The 20335-nt window shown below is 36.4% G+C and overlaps 3 protein-coding genes across 15 annotated transcripts in view; 2 read left to right on the forward strand and 1 right to left on the reverse strand.

Annotated features, from left to right (window-relative positions):
- Positions 1 to 69: 69 nt before the first annotated feature.
- On the forward strand, positions 70 to 5879 carry LOC127070781 (protein abrupt-like). 4 transcript variants are annotated; one of them, XM_051009217.1, is made up of 6 exons: positions 70 to 328; positions 754 to 943; positions 1043 to 1225; positions 1334 to 1583; positions 4081 to 4395; positions 4551 to 5879. In XM_051009217.1, the coding sequence occupies exons 2-6, from the start codon at positions 755 to 757 to the stop codon at positions 4838 to 4840; spliced, it is 1227 nt and encodes a 408-aa protein (XP_050865174.1). In that variant the 5' UTR covers positions 70 to 328; position 754; the 3' UTR covers positions 4841 to 5879. The 4 variants fall into 4 exon arrangements, with proteins under 4 accessions (XP_050865174.1, XP_050865171.1, XP_050865173.1 ...); XM_051009214.1 differs by lacking the exons at positions 4081 to 4395; positions 4551 to 5879 and adding an exon at positions 2041 to 3651; XM_051009216.1 differs by lacking the exons at positions 4081 to 4395; positions 4551 to 5879 and adding an exon at positions 2044 to 3651.
- Positions 5604 to 11153, reverse strand: LOC127070778 (uncharacterized). Of its 10 annotated transcripts, XM_051009202.1 has the most exons (8): positions 11031 to 11149; positions 10826 to 10890; positions 8980 to 9795; positions 8206 to 8566; positions 7858 to 8131; positions 6741 to 7126; positions 6238 to 6522; positions 5604 to 6172 (listed from the first exon to the last, which is right to left on the reverse strand). In XM_051009202.1, the coding sequence occupies exons 3-8, from the start codon at positions 9069 to 9071 to the stop codon at positions 5984 to 5986; spliced, it is 1587 nt and encodes a 528-aa protein (XP_050865159.1). In that variant the 5' UTR covers positions 9072 to 9795; positions 10826 to 10890; positions 11031 to 11149; the 3' UTR covers positions 5604 to 5983. The 10 variants fall into 10 exon arrangements, with proteins under 10 accessions (XP_050865159.1, XP_050865167.1, XP_050865169.1 ...); XM_051009210.1 differs by lacking the exon at positions 8980 to 9795 and having other exon boundaries at positions 11031 to 11153; XM_051009212.1 differs by lacking the exon at positions 8980 to 9795 and having other exon boundaries at positions 10836 to 10890.
- A 496-nt stretch (positions 11154 to 11649) lies between these two features.
- The window catches only part of LOC127070776 (uncharacterized), a 113263-nt gene continuing 104577 nt past the window's right edge, over positions 11650 to 20335 (forward strand). The window contains exons 1-2 of the mRNA XM_051009191.1: positions 11650 to 13416; positions 14066 to 14449. Of these exons, the coding sequence (XP_050865148.1) occupies positions 14275 to 14449 (175 nt within the window). The 5' untranslated portion in view covers positions 11650 to 13416; positions 14066 to 14274. The remainder of the gene's footprint in view (positions 13417 to 14065; positions 14450 to 20335) is intronic.

Here is a 20335-nt window from a genome sequence, read left to right on the forward strand (position 1 = left end):
CATACGTCACATCCGTAAAACTTTGTAAAGAACATGCCGGCTAGGTGGTGGCAGCACAGTATCACGCAGTGTGACGTTCGAAATGATTTCTGCCAGCGTTTGAATTTCACTTGAGGAATCTCATAGACGCTTATCTATTTAATTAAAACTCCTATGCATTCACAATGCGTAATATTGTACCATAAGTTTTTAATATCGGTAGAGTGCATGATTCGAGTCGATGTGTTTGAAATAAGTCGGACTAGTGATCACTTTAATCTATTGTAACTCACGCTCGGTTGACCCTGTTTTTATACTTTCACCAACCTATTTTCATACATTCATAGCAGTAAGTGTTCCACGACGACAATGTATTTGTAAAAAGAAGTTTTTAGTTAGTTTCATGGTGTTTTTCGTTAAAACTTGTGATATTTGTTAGGTTAGCTTAAAGACGACGCTGAGGTCAAATTTGTTGGGGTGGGGGCACTAATTAAGCAAATGTGGAAGGGGGAAACGGGCAAGCATCGCTACCGTTAGCGAATGATTTTTCCGGATATTTATCAAAGTTGTTCATTCTTCTCTGTCACAAAATGTAAATTTACATGACTCTTTGCATAATCATCTTGAAAGTATAGTGTTATAAGCTTAATAAACCCTATTTTACAACAATATGGAGATAGTGGACTACTTACTAACATAAAAGAATCTCCTAAGTGTATTTAAGAGTTAATATCATAATGTGCCATGCTCACATGTTCTTATTTTGAATCACAGAATGGGGAGCAGCAGTCAGTTGTATAGTCTCTCGTGGGGAGAATTTAGCTCGTCTTTGGCTTCTGCCGTACAGTTACTTAGAGGACATGGAGATTTAGTGGATGTAACATTAGCAGCAGGAGGGCGTAGCTTTCCTGCACACAAGATCGTGCTCTCGGCGGCAAGTCCCTTTTTGCTGGATTTACTGAAGGTTACATCGATATTTTTTATAAATTATAACATTTGATATTAGGATGTAATCAAGCGTTTCAGTTTTATATTTGTAACATGCGAATTGTTTTCGATACAGAGTACACCTTGTCAACATCCAGTAGTTATGCTAGCAGGTATTGGAGCAGATGATTTAGAATCATTATTGGAGTTTGTTTATCGGGGTGAAGTCAGCGTCGAACCATCTCAACTACCATCTCTTCTTCAAGCTGCTCATTGTTTGTGTATTCATGGTTTAACCCCACCAACAATATTAACAGAAGTAGGTGCTTACATATTCATGTAGTTTTAAGTACTTGTATAGATACATGTTACATACTTTGTATCTCATAAAATTAGAGTTAAAAAAAGAATTAATTATATGTATTAGAGCGGCGAAGAAGTACCTGTATCTGCAATACCTGCAGCAAATGAAGGTTTATCTCGAGAAACTCTTAGTTCTTACTTTCCTTTAAAGAGGAGGAAAAAGAGAAGAAAGTCATCTTCGTCTTCAGGAAAGTGGGCACGTGGAAACATGACTAATGACAGTGAAAACAGGCATTTAAATACACATACAGATGATCATGGAACAACAGATTATGATCCAAAGGATATCGATGCTCATCATGGAGATGACACAGGTGAGATAAAATTTCTCATGCCTGTACAATCGCTTTATTTGTTGCACTAAATAATTGAAATATGATATCATAAAAAATTGTACAGTTAGTTATAAATTTGTTACTACGGAAAATTAAGTTAAAAAGAGAGAAGTCAAGACATTCTCATATTAAATCCATAAAAATTTCCTAGCCAATACGCGTTTTTATTATGCGAGTGAAGATATTCCAATAGCAACAGCAAAACAATTAATTTGTGTTTTGTGTCCGATATATTAATTTATCTAGCATTATCTGTGAGATGTATGAAATCTCTTTAGGTTATCCTTTTTATTAATACGGACACAAGCACAACCATCGGTTGGGTTGAACTGCAATTTTAATTGGTAATGCCATATGTTATAATATCTAAGACAGAAATTTCAGATACGAAGGTCAGTTCAGCCCTGCATGGTAACATTGTGTTTGTGTCTGTTAGCAGCAAGCGATCAGTTGGGATATACGAATCATCAGGGTAGCCATTCACCTCCTTCCAAAGAGGCAAAACCAGTAACTACAGAAAATTCTCAAGCAGGAGCCCATCAGGAACATACGTCAGATAGTGAACAACACTTACAGACACTGACGCCGATACAACCATATTCACCACTGCATATACCTCAGTTTCCTGGTTCAATGAACATGGGCTACCCATCAGGAGTACCGCTCCCACTCACGCAGGGATCGGCAGCTGGGACGCCTACGTGTACTCTATCAGGAAGTTTAAAAGTTCGTGGTGCTTCAGATTGTCCAGGCATTTGTCCACTTTGTGGTGCTACGTTACGTCAAGCAAGAAATTTGCGCAGGCATCTTTTATCGTCTTGCAAGTGTCGATTTAGTAATCATCCATTACAAAGTCCATTGACCGATCCACTGATGATCGAAGTTAAACCAGAAGTCGAGGTAACGGAATACAGTGAGCAATCAGCCAATCATGGAACTGACAGTGGAAATAGTGAACGAATAATTTGTAAACCCAGTCCACTTCCTTCGCCCGTCTCGCGCGAATCAAACGTTGTATCTCCCCGCAGCAACGTACCATCGCCGACTATAGCCAGATGAAAATATCGGATAAAGTTGAAAGACAGGATTTAGCACTAGTGGTGTTATTGCTCGAATCAGTTCAACTGCTTCATTTAAAAGAACATCACGCGTTTCGATTAATTTTTCCCACCTAATAAGCCGACGAAGTCTTGATTTTCTCATTTATTTAGCAGCTCGTTTACGTACTTATTCAATATAAGTTTTATATTTTATACAAGTTTATAATAATATAATTAATTATATATTGCGATTTCATTTCAATCATCCAACGACAAGAGATTATTATAACGTTTATGTTATGTTTATATATTTCTCGTATTAATTTCTTCTTTTCAGTTATATGTTCCTTCGGATAACCATAAATTATGTTATGCGCGGCCTGAGATATTTATAATTCATTTCATCTCGTATAGAATCTTCCACGATAGTAAGTAAGAGCAGTATCCTAGGGTTAATGGGAGTAGCAGTCGATAAAAATCGTAGTCATAGTGCAAGGGATGGGGTATGTATAGTAAAATGTGCTCCGAATTTTTAACATCTTAATGATACTAAATCATTTTCACAAAACTCGCATATATATATATATATATGTATATATATATTTATATATATATACACATACATATATGTATATTTCCTTTTTGTATAAAGTTATTCAATTATTTTCTCATATTCGTTTCGTATCATAATTCATTTATCAAAATACTTTCGTTTTATAAATAAATATTTTAATGTTAAAATCATACAGAAGAGAGAAGAATTCAATCGTATAATAAGAATCTTGATCCATCAATAGTCATATCATAAAGTAAGATGTTCAACATCATTGAGAAAATTTGCACATTCCTTAGCGTTTTATAATTACAGGAATTGTATGCAGAGACTATTGAAGGGTCCTAATATAGATAGAGATTTTCATATACATATACTCTATAAATTATTATAAGCGGTAACACATCGTATAGTTAATTTTTCCTGCGTTTGTAAATAAAGAACATATATGTGATATCATTTTTTAATAACAATATAGATATTACGAAAGGAGAACCTGTTACGTTATGTATTTTGTAATTAATAATACTGTGTTGGGCAAATGTATTAATGCACAATGCATCCTGGCAATTCGTTTTGGTATTATTAAGTTGTACCGATGACATTTATTTTAGAATTTAGTCAAAGGCCATATATATATATATATATATATATATATATATATATATATATATATAAATGAATTTACATAATACAAGATATTTTAATAACAGCAAAAAAATTGTGTATGTGTGTGTGTGGCACTGCTTCATTCTTATATCTCTCTTTCTATATATGTATATATATCGTTGGATATGTATACACCTATGTGTATGAAATAGGTAATATCATTCGTATGTCGATGTTTCTATGTAAGATACACTCCTCATGAAATTAATTTTAGGAGATGGACAATCCAAAACACGGAACATGTCGGATCAACCGATATCTTGTCCACTATGTGGTGCGATGTTACGTCAATCGAGGAACTTGAGAAGACACTTGGAACTTCTTCACTTTGGACTTGGAAATGGTAGCAAAGCTGGCCTACATGTGAGACATCGAAGGAACGACAGAGGTGGAAATTATTTTAGACCTTCCTTGCCATGTATTCGTACACCACACGCACCAAGAACGGACTCTCATCATCCAAGAGCTAATGAACACTCGGACTTCCCTACGATGACACCTTTATCTGTACCTTCTACGGTGAGCTCTGGTACGTCGAGTATATAATGTATTATCCCGGTGACAGATTATTACGACGAGCTCATCATCGTCTTGACGATCGATTCGAAAGTAAGACAAAATTTAAGGAAAAGGAAGAAGATACGACAAATATTTTTTTGTTTTCTTTTTTTCAAACAAATCTAGGCAATCTCATGGGACCGGGTTCAAGTGTATTAGGATCGGCTGAACAGAATGCACATTCCTTATCTACGGTTTCGGCTACTTCCTGCGGTGTTTCCATGGGACCAGCCAACAATGGGATTTATACGTCAGATACTAGTGCCAGTATGCTGGGCTGTTTACTACCGTCTTTGCCTTCACTGCCCTCTCTTTCGTCTCCTCATGATGTTTTCCGACATGGTGAAATGTTACGAGCATATCATGATCCTTCGAGACAACATGCTAGACATTTGCAACGTACCGACGTTACCTAATTTTTAGGTTTAGCGTTAAGGGACACTTGCGTTTTAACGTATCTATAATTTTATTACTTTCTTGGATCATTATTTTATTATCGATTTGACTTTATTTGATATAATTTCTTTTCTTTTTTTTTTGTTTAATTTCTATTGACGCAATTAATAATTTTTTCCTCTTTCTCTCTCTCTTTATATTTCACTATCTTTTGCAAAACTAGGTGGGAAAAGTGCTTTTTTTATATTTATCGTAATATTTGCAAATTTAGTTGATATTTTCTTTTTTTTGTAACAAGGTCTACGGATTAATTAATTAATTAATTAATTAAGTAATTAATTATGCTTCTCTCGTAATTGTGTATCTCGTAGAAGAGGCAAATTCTATTTTTCTTTCTTTTTTTTTTTATCTTTTTCTTTGGTTTTCTTTTTAATGGGAAATAGGATATAACTATTTACTCTGTGCAGATTCGTCGTACGATAGGCAAGTTAGATTTATGATTTTATTCATTATATATATATATATAAACAATTATATTTGATATATTATATATTTATATATATATATATCTATATATATATATATGTATATACACATACACACACATACATTATACATATATTATATATATTATATAATATATAATATATATATATATGTATAAGGAGCCTGATAGTTGGAATCTACAACTATATTATTTCTTTTATACACGTTGTACATAAATATTGTACAAAGTGATAAAAAAAAAGCAAGGTATCAGAATGTAAAACACAACCTGGATCGTAATGTTACCATTTTATTATATAAACATACATAGACAAGAAGTCAAGTAAAATAGAATGCTTCGAAAAACGATATATAGATATATATATCGATAAAAATCGAATTTCATTTTGACCAGATTGTATATTATTCAGTATATCAATTTTATGATGATCTGTATAAAAATTCTTTTTAAAAAAGATAACATCGAATGAATGAATGAATGAACTAACAAATTATATCTAAGGCTAGATACATTTGTGGATCCCTTTTTTTTTTAATTTTTTTTTTCTTTTTCTGAAAAAAAAAGAAATATTATAAACGATTCTATGGCAGTGATTCCTTTCGAAAAGTTTTCTCTTCGTATCCTCGAAATTAATCGAGGAATTTTCAAAGGAAATTCAAACGACTAAATTCATTTCCTCTTGTTGTTCAGTATGACCGAGTACAAATGGCCAGTTCCTGTTCGATATCCTTTCAAGTTCACCACGTAAAAGCCTTAATAGATCGTCGATGCATTTGACCTCGTGTATATCTTGTCTCAATTTCGATGCATTCGACGATAAATCAAGCAACTTTTCTTCTTCGTACTAAAAAGTCAAGAATCATTATTAAGAGAGAAAAAGGGATAATGACGACAAGTAGATTATCATACCTCGAAGTCCTTCCTAAGTTCGCAAATATCCTTGAAGATATCCTTACTCGCATGCTGAAGACTCTCGACACGTTTTCGAAGATAATGGACAGATTTCTCTGGTTCTCCAAGGACAGGTGGTACGTTTCCATCGGTCTCGATGGTAAGAGCTAATCTTGTTAAATGATCGTGAGAAGAGGTTTTATCACAGAAACGATCGTCGTCCAAAAGGATCCGAGCTCTTTCTGGATTACTTTCGAGTTCCTGTAGGATCGATACAACTTCGTTTATGGCTGTAGATCGTGCCTGGAAAGAGATAAAAAAGTAATAAAAAAAGAAAAAAAAAATGAAAAATGAAGAAAATCATAATTATTTTCACACACGTTTACATTTATTTAATATATTAATATAGATTTTTTGAGATGGTCTCGAAATGATTTCTTTTTTCTTTTTTTGCCTTCTTTTCTCTTTTCTCTACATTCTTCTTTTTTTCCAGAGGAGTATTCGATAGAAATAGAACATACCTGGACAAAGTCACTGCCACAACCACCGGATGTCAGAGGAAGTTCGTCGCAAAGATAAAGAGGATTCATTTGTGTCTCACTTTGTGTTTCGGAACTCCAATCGTTGCTTTGAATGCCAGAAGTATCTTCGACTGATGATCGACGAGTTGCTTGCTTCTTTAAATCGTCCCAGGTAACACTTAGTCTTTCGTAACTCGATCTATTGCTATTGACCGTATCTGCTATTGAACCTTTCGAAGCTTCGATCGATTGTGTCCTCTTGAGCACGGCGTCATCCTGAAGGATGTCCGTCGTATTAACGTCGACATTAGACGTACTCGTTCTAGTTACTTGAATCTCTGAATTATCCTCGTACGACTCGAGCAAAGCTCTTAAACGTGGACCACCTGGAATATTAAAATTCATTATTGTTACTTGTTGTTAATAGATCTTATATCAAACTCAATTGTTTATATAAAAGGATAGATTTATATATAAATAATTTATGGAAAGGATGGATTTGTGTATCTTGGAGAACGATTGAACCCCTATATTTTTTTTTTTTTATATTTCTTTATACATATATATTTTTTTCTTTTTTTTTATATAAATTTTTTTCGTATAAAGAAAAAAATGATATAGATGGTTGATTAAATCTGACATAAAACCAATGTCAGGATGTATCGTTTTATTCCGAAGAGTCACTCGTGAGAGATAAAAATAGATTTCAACGTGCGTCAGAGAGAAAAAGAGAGAAAAAGAGGAGAGAGAGAGAGAGAGAGAGAGAGAGAGGGAGAGAGAGAGAGAGTCTACACCGAGTATCGGTAAAATGGTTGAAGTTTTATTGGGGTCAAGAGTCACGTTCAGGAATCGCGTGTCCTAGTTTATACGCCATTGTAATCTCTTCGTCCTAAAGAACGAATTATACATTTTCTATCTTTTTACATACTTAAAATTAATTTCTTTAATGAGAATTTCGTATATATTTTTAATAATAATTTTTTTCTCTCTTTCTCTTTCTCTCCAGCTTTTTTTGCCCTTCTTTTTTTATTTCTTTTTCTTTTTTTCTTTTTTTTGTAGATTTTCGACTACCGGAGAAGGAAGCCTTTGTAAATGATAACGAAGAACGGATAAGTACCAATTTGTTTAGAATCGATGAGATAATTCAATCGTCTTTTGGATAGCTTTGTTTTACGTGTATTTTCATTTTCAGAATTGATCCGAGATATCGAGAGAAATCGAGGGGACGGAATTAAAATCCGATATTCCTCGCATCTCACCAATCTTTCTGGAGTATAACACATGGCTCGTGATTGTTGAATTATCGGTTCACCGCCTGCTAATTCATCGTGAAAATCATTATCCTTTGTTGGGTTTATTGTTGTTGTTGTTGTTGCTGTTGTTGTTATACCCTACGAGAAAAGGAAAACGGTTTTAGAGTAATTTTTTTAACGATTAAAATTAAAACGATTGAGTCTCGACAAACCAGTTTTTTAATGCGAGCATCATTTTCGATAAAATCGATGCACAATTCCTTAGGATGAGTTAAATTGGAGAGTTCTATTTTTTCAGAGGTTTCATCCTCTTCAGGATTTTTCGAATAATCAGATGCAAAGGTGTAAGCGTCGGCCTCGTCAGAATCAATACACGATAACATAGAAGTTGACGAGCCTGAGGAATGATAATCCTTACTCTCGTTCATAGCCGTGGAAGCATCATATTCAACGCCGCCAACGAACCAACCAAATTCATCTTCCTCGTTTGGTAGTGATCGATCGATCCTAGCAGTTCCACCACTGGCGACCCTTCCATTTAGATAGAACATCATTAACGGTGCCGATCGCACACTGTTAACACAATTCATAGATTGATTAGTCACTCTCTTCTTGATTACTATCTTTCCTGACCGCTGTGTTAGCTCTAAATGTATTTTAATGTACTCTCTAGCCACGAACACGCATGTACGTCGCGATATACGTCCCTTTAAAATTGTATTTTAATAGAACGTTTGCGCCAGCGAGATTCATGCGCTTCGAATAGGTTTCATTCGATTTCAGTTGCTATTACTTTTTTTTTCTTTCTCTCCCCCCCCCCTCTCTATTTCCTTTTTATAAGTTTTTATCGATTGAAAACTTCGCCACGAGGTTTTATTATCGTCCTATCAGTTGGTAGTTTTTTCTTTTCTCTTCTTTTTTGATCGAAAATAAGGTTATTAACGTTGTTAATCATTTTTAATCGTAGTTATTATGCATGCATGTACCTAGTTTCTTTCACGAATTTTATCGGAACAACACTACACGAAACGAAGAGAAGAAGATCCCAAGTGATTTTAGATGTTGATATAAACGTCATCTGACGTAACGATGATATTGCTTTAAATGTTTCGAAGTCGACGCAAGATGATTCGCGACGAAAACGTTAGAACGGCCAAACTGGATACGTGGGAAGTTGGCTTGGTCAATGAGCGGATTTAAAACACTTGTACGGCTTCTGCGGCGACGTCGAACAGTCGGGAGTCTTAAAGAAAAATCGTTCGGCTATGTTGGCAAAGCCGTTTTTGTTTAGTTTTTTTTTTCTTCTTTTTAACACCCGTCTCTGTCATCAAGAAACGCGATTTTTCTCAATCGATTTACATATGTTCGTATATTCGCGTAAACATTTAACACGATCGACGTTCATTTTTTATTATTTTTTATATTTTTTCGTTCGTTCGTTCGTTCGTTAGTGCGTTAGCGCGTTAGCCCGTTCGTTCGTTTATTTGTTTCTTACATTCATTTATATCGTTTATACCGACACGTCGAAGTTAAACGCTTCCTCGATCTTGTCGTCATCGTCATCGTCGTCGAACTGGCAAAGCGGTAGTCACTTTTATTATACACGACCATTGCTTGTCGTCATAGCGATGCTAATTTCATTAACCCACCGATTCTCTCCCTCGTTGCTTCCCGTTTAGAAACCCGATCTCTCTCTCTCTCGCTCTCTCTCTCGCTTTCCTACCTTTAAAATATTCCGGATCAGACTAGTCAGTTGGCCCTTGATTTGCAAGTTCACCGTGGATCAACGAACTCTCGAACTTCTTAAATTGGAAGAAGACAAAAAAAAAGAAAAAAGAAAATAAAAAATAGAAAGAAAAGAAGTAGAAGAGATACACCAAAGATTCGAGAAAGAAACGCAAGAAGACAGAAGAACGATACTTTCGAAGTACTTTTAAATACTGTACGATCCTGAAAAGTTTCTATCGTTTCTTTTTTCTCTTTTTTTCCAATCATCAAAATGATTATTTTTGGATATGATCAGTTGGAAAATACATCGTATGCACCAATAACAATCAAGCATTTGTTGTTCCTCCAACGAAGACCTCAAAAACAATAACAATAACAAAGTCCATTCCGTATCTATACAGTTTCTATAGTTTTCTCTTGCGTTGCATTCGAGACACGATTGCCTGCCTTAGCGATAAACTCTGTGACCCGTTCCCCCCATGCCCCCTTTCCTCCCTGTGTCCCCATCCCGAGTGATAAATCTCGCTGACTCAAAGCCGGATCGACTAGATCCTCCACGTTTGGCAGACACGGTATTTATTTCGCAGCAGCAGCCTCTCGCTACGCTCAGAGTCAACGAGAGCAAACAATATCCTCTCTTGCTGTATATCTGATATACACAATATATATATATATATATATATATATATATATATATATATTTGTGTGTGTGTATATATATAGATGTATATATGTGTATATTCTACAATCTAGCGTGTTGTAAGTGGCTGGGTTAGCAACGATGTATCACTTCTGCTTGCTCCTCCTTTTTTTTCTCTACCCAAGCCTCCTTCCCGCCCTCTTTTTCTGACCCTTTTGTCAATGGAAAGATACGATATTATATTCGGAAGATCTTTTTAGTACTCGCTACGTCGTTCGTCTTATTTATTCCGACACTTGGAGGTATTGTCATTTCTATATCGTTTATCACGTTTGTAATCGAATCGATTAACGATGTGATTGTCTTGAAAGTGTTTGTATCTATCGATCGTATCTCGTGATAACAGGATCAATTTAAATTATCGATTAGAAAGTATAGTTTTAAAGGAATACATAAGTACATACGTTCACTCACGGTCTATACGAAGTTGAACTTTGACCTCCTAGCACGAACGTTCTTCCGTTTAAGGCTGTTTAAACAAGCAAGAGAAAGGGAGATAGATAGAGATAGAGAGAAAGAGGAAGAGATAGAGAGAGAAAGAGAGAGAGGAAACGATTTATTCACTCGGCGTGTCCGAGGGGGCCTCGTTATCTCTCTTCTTACACGTACCGTCGCGAAATTTCCGTTTAAACCGACAAAGACTAATTTTATCGAGGAACGATTAGCAAAGACCTAGCTATCGCAACTTGGTCCGCCTACTAACTTCACATATCGTTCGTTCTTCGTTCGTCGTAAAAAGATCTCTCATGATTCAGACTCGACTTGATTGTCGATATAAATCGTCACGTGATTACTCCCAGACTAATACCTGCCGATATGCTTACTTATTTCCTTTTTCATGTTGAAACGCATTTCTTTTCTGTCCTCTCTCTTTTCTTTCCTTCTTCTTTTTTCTTTATTGTTTTAATTTTTAATTTCTTAACCCCTTACTACATTCCTTCCCAAGCATATTATTTTTTTTCTTCTTGTTTTCTTCTTTTTTGTCTTTTTAATCAGGCTTTCGTAACGCTTTCGTAATACGATACTTTTTGTTGTTCTTTCAATTGCATTGCGCAGCTTCGATCGATTTTTAATTCATCGGAATAATTAACTAAAGTGCAAGTGTTACGTTATGACATTGGTAATAAGTAGTGAATTTACGTGGAAGGCGGCGAAGAGACGATTGCATAATTACGGGAACCCTGTAAAACAGGGATTCCTACGCACGACGAGATATAAATTTAATTTAATATCTAATCTAGCAGATATATCATTTTTATTTCTATATTTAAGATTATATATAATCGAATTTCGCCGGTCTCTTATTTTGTTGTTCGCACTAATATTTGCAGCGAGAAAAACCAAAAAGAATATACATATTTTTTCTTGTTTAGTAATCGATTTTTTTTTTAATGGAGGTCAGCAAAAAATTTGTAACGCTTAGGATCGAAGTGATGGCTAAACGCGTTAGTGTTCCCAGTTGACATTCTTCCTAATAAAAATGTATGAAAAATGGGTAGTTCTGTGATCGTTATATGTTTAATTGTTAGTAAGTATGATAATTTCTATCATGAATATTAATTGAATGATCCTTTTTGTTAATCCCTGTCCTATTCGATTATTACAGATAAACGATGTACTTGGCATTGCGGCGGGAAATACAAGATTAGCTTCTAGAGCGCCATCATGCGGATTTCCGCGAGTTGTTTGATAAACGTTATAATAGTTGTATCGGATTTTGCTGTTTTTCTAATAGTCAGCCTGTGGTCTAAGGGTACGATTCACCACCGTCTATCCAGAACATGGATTCTGTCGGGTATTCGAGACTACATGCTGATTTTCATTTTTTCCGAGAGATTTTTTCGGTCAAAGGTCAGCAGTTTCGGTTCTAACGCATACGGATCAAGGAGAAGAATTTTAGGAACCCTCTTAATAGGAATATTCATGAATATGACGTAGAGCGGCCTTGATCACTGATAAAAAATGTGCAACGAATCGATGATAACGTTATCATCGTTGGCGTTGCTTGCGTGGACGACACTCGTCCGTTGCAGGTGTTACGAATGTGTATCCGATGCATTCGAATGCAGCTCGATGTTTGTATATATATGTATATACAATGTTTCTAATCTCTTTTTATTTCTGTTTTTTTTTTGCTCAAAAGAGATCATTCTTGAGAGCTTCAACAAGAGAAGGGATCAAATTTAAAATTCAAACCTCGCTGCATGGCCTATCATTTTTTTCACCAACCTTGCAGCTCGTTTGTGTACATAAGTTTTTGTCAAGCGTTCGTATAATTTCCGAGTGTTTTTAATTCTTCAGATATCGAAGAGATATAATTTATATAAAATTAATTAGAGGTAATTGGAGTAACTTAGATCGTTTCACTTTTGCTTTTTCTTTCCTTTTTCCTTGGACCGGGATCTGGATCAAAGAGACATCTTATTACTTGACCTTCCTTTATCGAGTGATTACGTCAGTTACGATAAGACCAGCTATTAAACTCGTTTAAAGCGTTTCGTTTACTTGAGAGAAACCGCAAAGTGTTTCGTTTCGCGGTCGTATCTTACGTAAGGATCCCGGATAGAAAGGTCTCATTTAGAAAAATGATATTAAAATAAACGAAATACAAATTATTATGATAAAAAGGGAGAGAAACAAGTATGATTAAAAAGTCCTTCAATTTTTGAGGCTGAATACTATCCTATCCTATAATAATTCAGAAACGATAAAGAAGATTTCAATCTTTTCCATGAAATATCGCGGGAATATTTAAAAATAAAAAAAATGTCGTCCATATACCTTGCGCAGACGCACGATATATATATATATATATACATATGGAGAAGAGGGAGAGGTAAGAGGGATTGATGTAGGCGTAGGAAGAGGGTGGAAAAGGGGTGAGAGCGTTTTCCAGCTAACGGATCGATATGGAACACGAGAGTGCGCGAAGAAGACCAACCACATAGTAGTCGTTGGTGTCGTAGTCGTTGTGTTTGTCTGTGACGGTCATCGAGTACGAAGCGAGTAGATCGACAATAGTGAATTTCTCGATAGAGAGAGAGAGAGAGAGAGAGAAAGGGAGAAGAGTGAGGGGATAGAGAGGAAGAATACGTGTCTGTACACGTATCCGTTCATCCCTTGCGCGTTCACCCCCGCGGAAGCAGGACTGTTAGTAGTAGAAATATCAGAGCAGCACCGGCGCCTTCAGTCGTGCCACCACCATTACCACCAACCACCACTTCCACCGTCACCACCACCACCGCCGTCGCTGCCGCCACCACCACCACCACCACCACCGCCACCACCACCACCGCCACCACCACCACCACCACCACCACCACCGGCAGCATCGTCGTTCCCTTTGCGACCTGCTCCGGTTCGTAGCGCGAGAAACGCGCGCGGACTCTCGCGCTGCGTTCCATGAGAGTAACTCGTCTACTCTAGATTCGTTTGAGAAGAGTGTAGAAATCGTGTGAGAGGAATATCTTATTCGTGTCCTTCTACTCATCCTCTCATCTTCTCCTCCATTTCGTTATCGTCGTGATCGGTTCGTTCACCGAGTGACTTTCTCTCTCTTTCTCTTTCTCTCTTTCTCTTTCTCTCTCTCTCTCTTTCTATCTATCTATCTATCTCTCTCGAGGTTATGTCTACCTTTTACGCAGAAAGTACTCAACATCGTAGTAGTAGTAATAGTAATAGTAATCGTAGTAATACTACCAACGTGTACCCTTGTGCTACCGGGAGTGCCGGCAAAGAAGACGTAAAGTGTTCCAGTCGTCTTTCCTATTGAGGAACATAGGTCTAAAAAAATTAACATTGAAATATTACTCAGAGGGAAAAGTGGAGGAGACATCGTGCAGAAGAGGACGACATGTCCGCGATGTCGCGGGGTCCGCCCCGCGCTCGCGGACCCACGCGGATCAAGAGGACGACGCCTCTTCCTGGAGGACTCGCCAATAATACTATCAACCAGATTCCATTCGTCCTTCTGGTTATCCTGCTTAGTATACTCGCGCCCTCCGTCGTTGCTGAGAAAAGCAAAGAATGTAAGTCCAACTACCTTTCTTATTTTTCTTTCCCTTTTTCCTTTTCCTTTCTCTTTTCTTTTTCTTTTCATTTCTGTTCTTTTCTTTTTGTTTCCATTTATTTCCTTCTTTCCCCTTTTCTTGTTATTCTTTTTCTTTTGTTGTTGTTGTTGTTGTTGTTGTTGTTGTTGTCGTTTGTCGTCGTCTTGCGTATTTCTTTTTTTTTATTTTTTTATTTGTTTTTTGCAATAATTTTCGGCGCCAATCCATGATAAACCAGGCGATCCTGCGTACTCACAACTTCGATTCAACATTCCTCGAGCATGCTCTTTTACTATTCCTATGTAATTCATTCCTATATGTATGTATCTCTATTTATATACATATGTCGTATATATGTACATACGCGTTCTGTACGCGAATGAAAATCTTTCTCGCGGCTCCTGACACGATCGATGTCCGGTCTCTCTCTCTACGCGTCGAGAGTGAGCGCGAATCGGACGCCCGCGTGCCGGTAAAAGCGAGAACGGTTTTAACCACTGTGCTATTTTATCGAGTAGAGTCGTCTTTACTCTTTTTAGAACAATGCAATTTATTTTCTTTATAAATTCTTCTATTTTTAAAATATATATATGTGTATAATTATATAATAATATAATATAATGCAATAGAAAAGAATGTAGTAATGTTATAATTATATATGTATAATTTTATATGCATATATATAATAATATATATTTATAAAAAATTATTGCGATCAGGACAGGGTGGATAGACATTATATCAAAATCTGCAAATTTTAACAATATATAGTGTAATCTGGTGTCGTTGAAAGATCATAGTAATTACTAGAAAGGATCTCTCTATGATTATTGGTTAAGACCTTGTAAATGACCATATAGCTTTATTCGAAAATCACGGTAATCATGGCAAACTTACCGGAACAACATTAATTGTTTGCACCAGTGGCAGGTACGAAGATTATCGCCCACGATTGTTCTCTCTCTCTCTCTCTCTATCTCTATCTCTCTATCTATCTATCTATCTATCTATCTATCTATCTATCTATCTGTATCTCTGTTTCTCTCTCTCTCTTTCTCTCTCGTAGTCATTGCTCTACGATTGGTACACGACGAACATGGTGTGGTCCGATAAACGAAGCTAATTACGACAGTCAAATTAGCCTCGGCGTACGTCCTGCTGCGGTGTTTCGCAAATCGTACCAACACGATCGATCGATGACAGATTTAAAAATAGAAAAAAACAACCCTTCGTAGAAAAATCTTACATTCTTTTTTGTTTCTTTTTTTTTCTCAAAACGATATGTTTTAAAAGATTTGCGACTACGAACTCATGTAGATTAATATTTCAAAGTATGTATACATCTCCATCATGAAATCTTTCTTATCAAAGGGATGCGAATTCGCTTTTGATATTTTCTTCTAAAAGAAATATTTTCTTCTTACAAGGAGGAAGAAATTCCTCTGACGATTTCTCTTTCGACAGCGATGCAACACATTGCTCGGTGAAACTTTCGACAGGTAATTTAAACGGGAGCGACAGGTAATTTAACACTAAGTTGCTTTTAAATCGATCCTAGTTCGTTGTCGATAAAAAAATCTTTCGAATATTTGTCATTTTCGATTTGATTCTTAACTTTAAATTCAGATGAAAAGTGGAAAAGGAAAGAGGAGTGATCGATAATGAAATCATAGTGATTATTCTTGAAATACAATCATTCGTTTAATCACGTCGTCAAATTCGTTTCAAGAAATTTTATTGTATTATGGAAAGAAAAAAAAAAAATAGGATTCTATGAGAAAGAAATAAAATTGATTTTGATACCTTCTTTCTCCATCGTTTAATTTGCGAAAAAATCATAATAAAATAAGTTGGCAATGTAGTATGTTCAAATAATTTCATAGCGAAAAAAAATTGTAAAAATAATTTTCTCGATAGTCGTTCAGTCTCTTACGAGATATTCTTTTTTTTTGAGATAAACGGGACACCCTGTATGTGTACGTACGTATGTATGTCTGTATTTGTGTTCCATATCGGCTCTTCTCGAGTGTCCACCCTTTCTTCTCTTCTCTATCTTACATTTTACCTGTCTCCTGGTCCATAGCTTTCTCGAGTGGCAGGAACGTGACGTATCGTGATTCTCCGGTTGCGCTCCTTTTATTGGTCCTTTCGAGATCGGTTCTCTTATTTCTATTTTTCTCCATTCGGAAGATCGGATTTACTTGTGTGTATTTCTCCTTCGATCGTCTATTACCGTTCCGGATATATTTCTCTTTCATTCGTTTAGATGAAAAACTTTCATTCTCGGTTAAAAGATCGAATTAAATTTCCAATCATATCTGATATATTATATATTTCGTTTGATTTAAATATTTTCAAGGATTACAATAAATAATCGTTTTATTAATTAACACGTATAATTCGTTAATTTCTCTCGTTGAAATTTTGAGTTACGATTAATGAGAAATTAAATGTTTTGCAGATTCGAAATTATTTATTATCATATTTTTCACGTACCCGTGGAATGTAACCGAGCGTAAAAGCGGTGAATGGGAATGGGAGGAAAGATTGGGAGGGATATGGGGGATAGGGCCGGAGGGGTACACGCCGACGTAAATAAATTTGTGGCGTCTCGAGCGCCATTTTCGCGTCGATATATCGCTTATCGTTGGCCAACGTGAGGGAACGGAAGGCATCGCGAAAAAAGAGGAAGCTAGGGGGAAAAAAGAGAGAGAGAGAGGAACTTGTGCCAGGGAACGACACGGTGGGACGAACTTCGATATTACTTTTCGTTATGGGCCGGAAGTGGTGGATTTATGATGCTGCCTTGGTCCATACGTCGTCATCCTTTTTCGATGCAATCGTATATTTACATTTACGTATTCTTTAGGAAAAAAACAAAACAAAAAAAAAAGAAACCAAAAGAAGCAATAGAAAGAAAGAAAAAAGAATTGCTGCGTTACGTAAAATTATTGTTTGTACAATGATTTAGACACAGTTCTGTTTTTGTTAGTCTTCGTTAAGGAGGTGTGAGAGGAAAAGAAAAAGAAAAAGAAAAGGAAAAAAGAGACAGCGAATAAAATCAAATCAGATGGCAATTGATAAAATTCAAGTCAACGTTAAGTTCGATCCGGAGTTGCTAGTCTCTTCGAAGGCAATAAAGCTTTGGTGCGGAACGTCCTGTTTTTCGTAGATAGACGATTTCTCTTTCGCTCATAGGAGAAGGAGCAAGGAGATCGAGGGTAGAGTAGGCCCGACCGTTCTCCAATTCCTCCATTGCTTTCTTGCAGCTTCTCTTCTCTTCCGACACGAAAACCCCCATCTCCCGGTTTAGAACTGGAGCCCGTGAGAGGCAAAGCCAAGGCAACCCTTGTCAATGTCTACCAGCTTGATTTCTTGCTAAACTCGTCCGACGCAAGAAAGTTCACGCTCTTCTCTCATCCGTAGAGCCCAGCAGAATATTTCTCTCAAGACCCCTTACCCATCTATCCACCCTACCTCACCATATATCCCTCCTACACGTTTACTTATCCCATTGATGTGAGATGACCGGACATCGTAGCTTCAAATCTGTCTCATGATTTTCTTCAATCTCGTATATCGAGTGTTTTCCAATAAAGAAAGGAAGAAAGAAAAAAAAAAGAAAAAATAAGAAAGAAAAAACGGAAAAAGAGGGAGAATGAAAATAAAAAAAAAAGAACGTGTCGACCTTAATCGTCATAGGTATCTTTAGCGTCGTTCGTATAAAGCGTGAAATTCGAAAAGGGTGAGATAGTTCAAAGCTCTTACCCGTTACGGCACAAGTTTCACCAAATTGAAAGCCACGTAACAGGAAGTTCGCGATGCTTGCCTTCCAATCGTCGTATCGAAGTGTCGTAGGAGAATTGCTCTCGATAGCCGCTCGTCGGTGGTTTGTTCGATACTCTCTCTCTCTCTTTGTCTGTTCCTGTCTCTCTTTCTCTCTCTATATATGTTTCTCTTTCTCTCTTTCTCTCTCTCTCTCATGTGTCGTTTGTACATGTTCTCTCTATTTCTCCATTCCTGTTTATCTTCTTTACTACCTCAATTACGAGATGTCCTATCGATAGTTTTAAAGAACAATCGACAATTCTTTACTACCGGTTAACTTTCATATCTTGATATTAGTTTTCTTCAAACTATTATTGATTTAATTTCTTTTATTTTTCATTCTTTTTCATTGATCGTTAATTTGATTATATATCAATGAAAGATATATCCTCTATCGAAGTTTCTTTATATTGAAATCTTTTTAGTTATTTTTTAGTTATTATTTTGTTTTTTCCTTTGAACACGTCGAATTTTTTATTGAGAACGTTATGATGGTTATTCAATATTAAATGAAAGATAATCATAAAATACTTTAGAATGTCATCATCATCACGTCATCATTATCATGATCATCAGCTGATGCTGAATTATCGTGTATAGTTTTGCATATCATGGGTCATTGATAAGCCATATGATTCGAACGTGACGTGAAATAGTTCGGTATCCAACGTGTTAAGATAGATAAGAAATCGTTTTCTCTACCTCTCTATCTCTTGTACATTAAGCCGGTCTTTTCCCCCTTTTTCCTTGTACTATTTCTTATATCTATCTCTTTTACTTTTACCACTACCTTCTAGCCACCCCTCAGGCTCAGAACTATTACCCTTCCACATCCTTTTTCTTTCTTCTTCTTTCTATGCAACTGGCGTAACAGCAACGCATTGTGAAGCTTCGGTTCACTTATTTCTCCCCAGAGAGAGAGAGAGAGAGAGAGAGAGAGAGAGAGAGAGAGAGAGAGAGAGAGAGAGAGAGAGAGAGAGAGAGAGAGAGAGAGAGAGAGAGAGAGAAAGAGAGAGAGAGAGAGAGAACGACGTAGGTACCTTCAAGGAAAATAGACGCTTTGTAATATTTCTTTCATCCCTGCGCCTAACTACATGCCTGCTCAAGACTCCTCTGGCATATCCCTTTGAAAATCGACTTCTTGATTTTCACGTCATTATTACGCTGGAAAAAGGATGGATCTTGCATAGGCGATAGGGTATCAAGAACTCGTTGTTGATTGGCTGATGAAAAGAAGAAGGGTAGAAATAGCAGTGGGAGGGGATGAAGAAAAAACGCAATGAAAAATAGGATGTTATGGTGTAACGTCAAAGGAAAGATATATTAAAGCCATGGCATACGATGAATTTTTTAATGATCGTTGTCATTGTCCACAAAATTTTTTATATGGTAATCGAATATATCGAACTGCATTGTAGGCGTTCTCATTGAGTGGGATGATTGAGTGGCAGGGGGATGCGTGAGTGGTGTATGCAATCGAAACTATGTAATTGCTAGTGAAGCTCAGCTTCGTTACGTTAGCTAGCTAGCTAGCTAACTTTTAGCTAGATAGAGGCCTTGTTAGCGAGTCAACCAATGCGACGAAGCTAACTTTAGTAGCCAGATGCTGCTAATTACGCGATTTGACTCGTCGTCTCCCTGAAAACGTTACGTTTATGAATGTCTGATTAAATCTATTATTTCTCTCTTTCTCTATCTCTATTTCTACCTCTATTTCTGTCTACACACACAAACACACACATATATACATGTCTTTAGAGTTCTTAATAAGGCCAGTGGACGAGTAGACAAATAAAGAAGAGTTAGAAGAGATTAATTCGTCGAAAACATTCAACACATCGATCAACAACTCGTTTGGATAGGAAACCTGTAGTATTCCACACCTTCTCCACTCTCACACAAACACGTCCAAACGTCCTACTCTCTCTCAAACTTTCCACCAGTAACGAAAAAGAGAGAAATATGGAAGAGAAATTTCGTTGGTTCGTTTTCAAAATGCGAGAGAAGGTTAAGAGTCTTCGTGGGTGATAGACACGT

The sequence above is a fragment of the Vespula vulgaris genome, chromosome 19 (assembly GCF_905475345.1).
Source record: "Vespula vulgaris chromosome 19, iyVesVulg1.1, whole genome shotgun sequence".
In the NCBI taxonomy this organism is placed as follows: domain Eukaryota; kingdom Metazoa; phylum Arthropoda; class Insecta; order Hymenoptera; family Vespidae; genus Vespula; species Vespula vulgaris.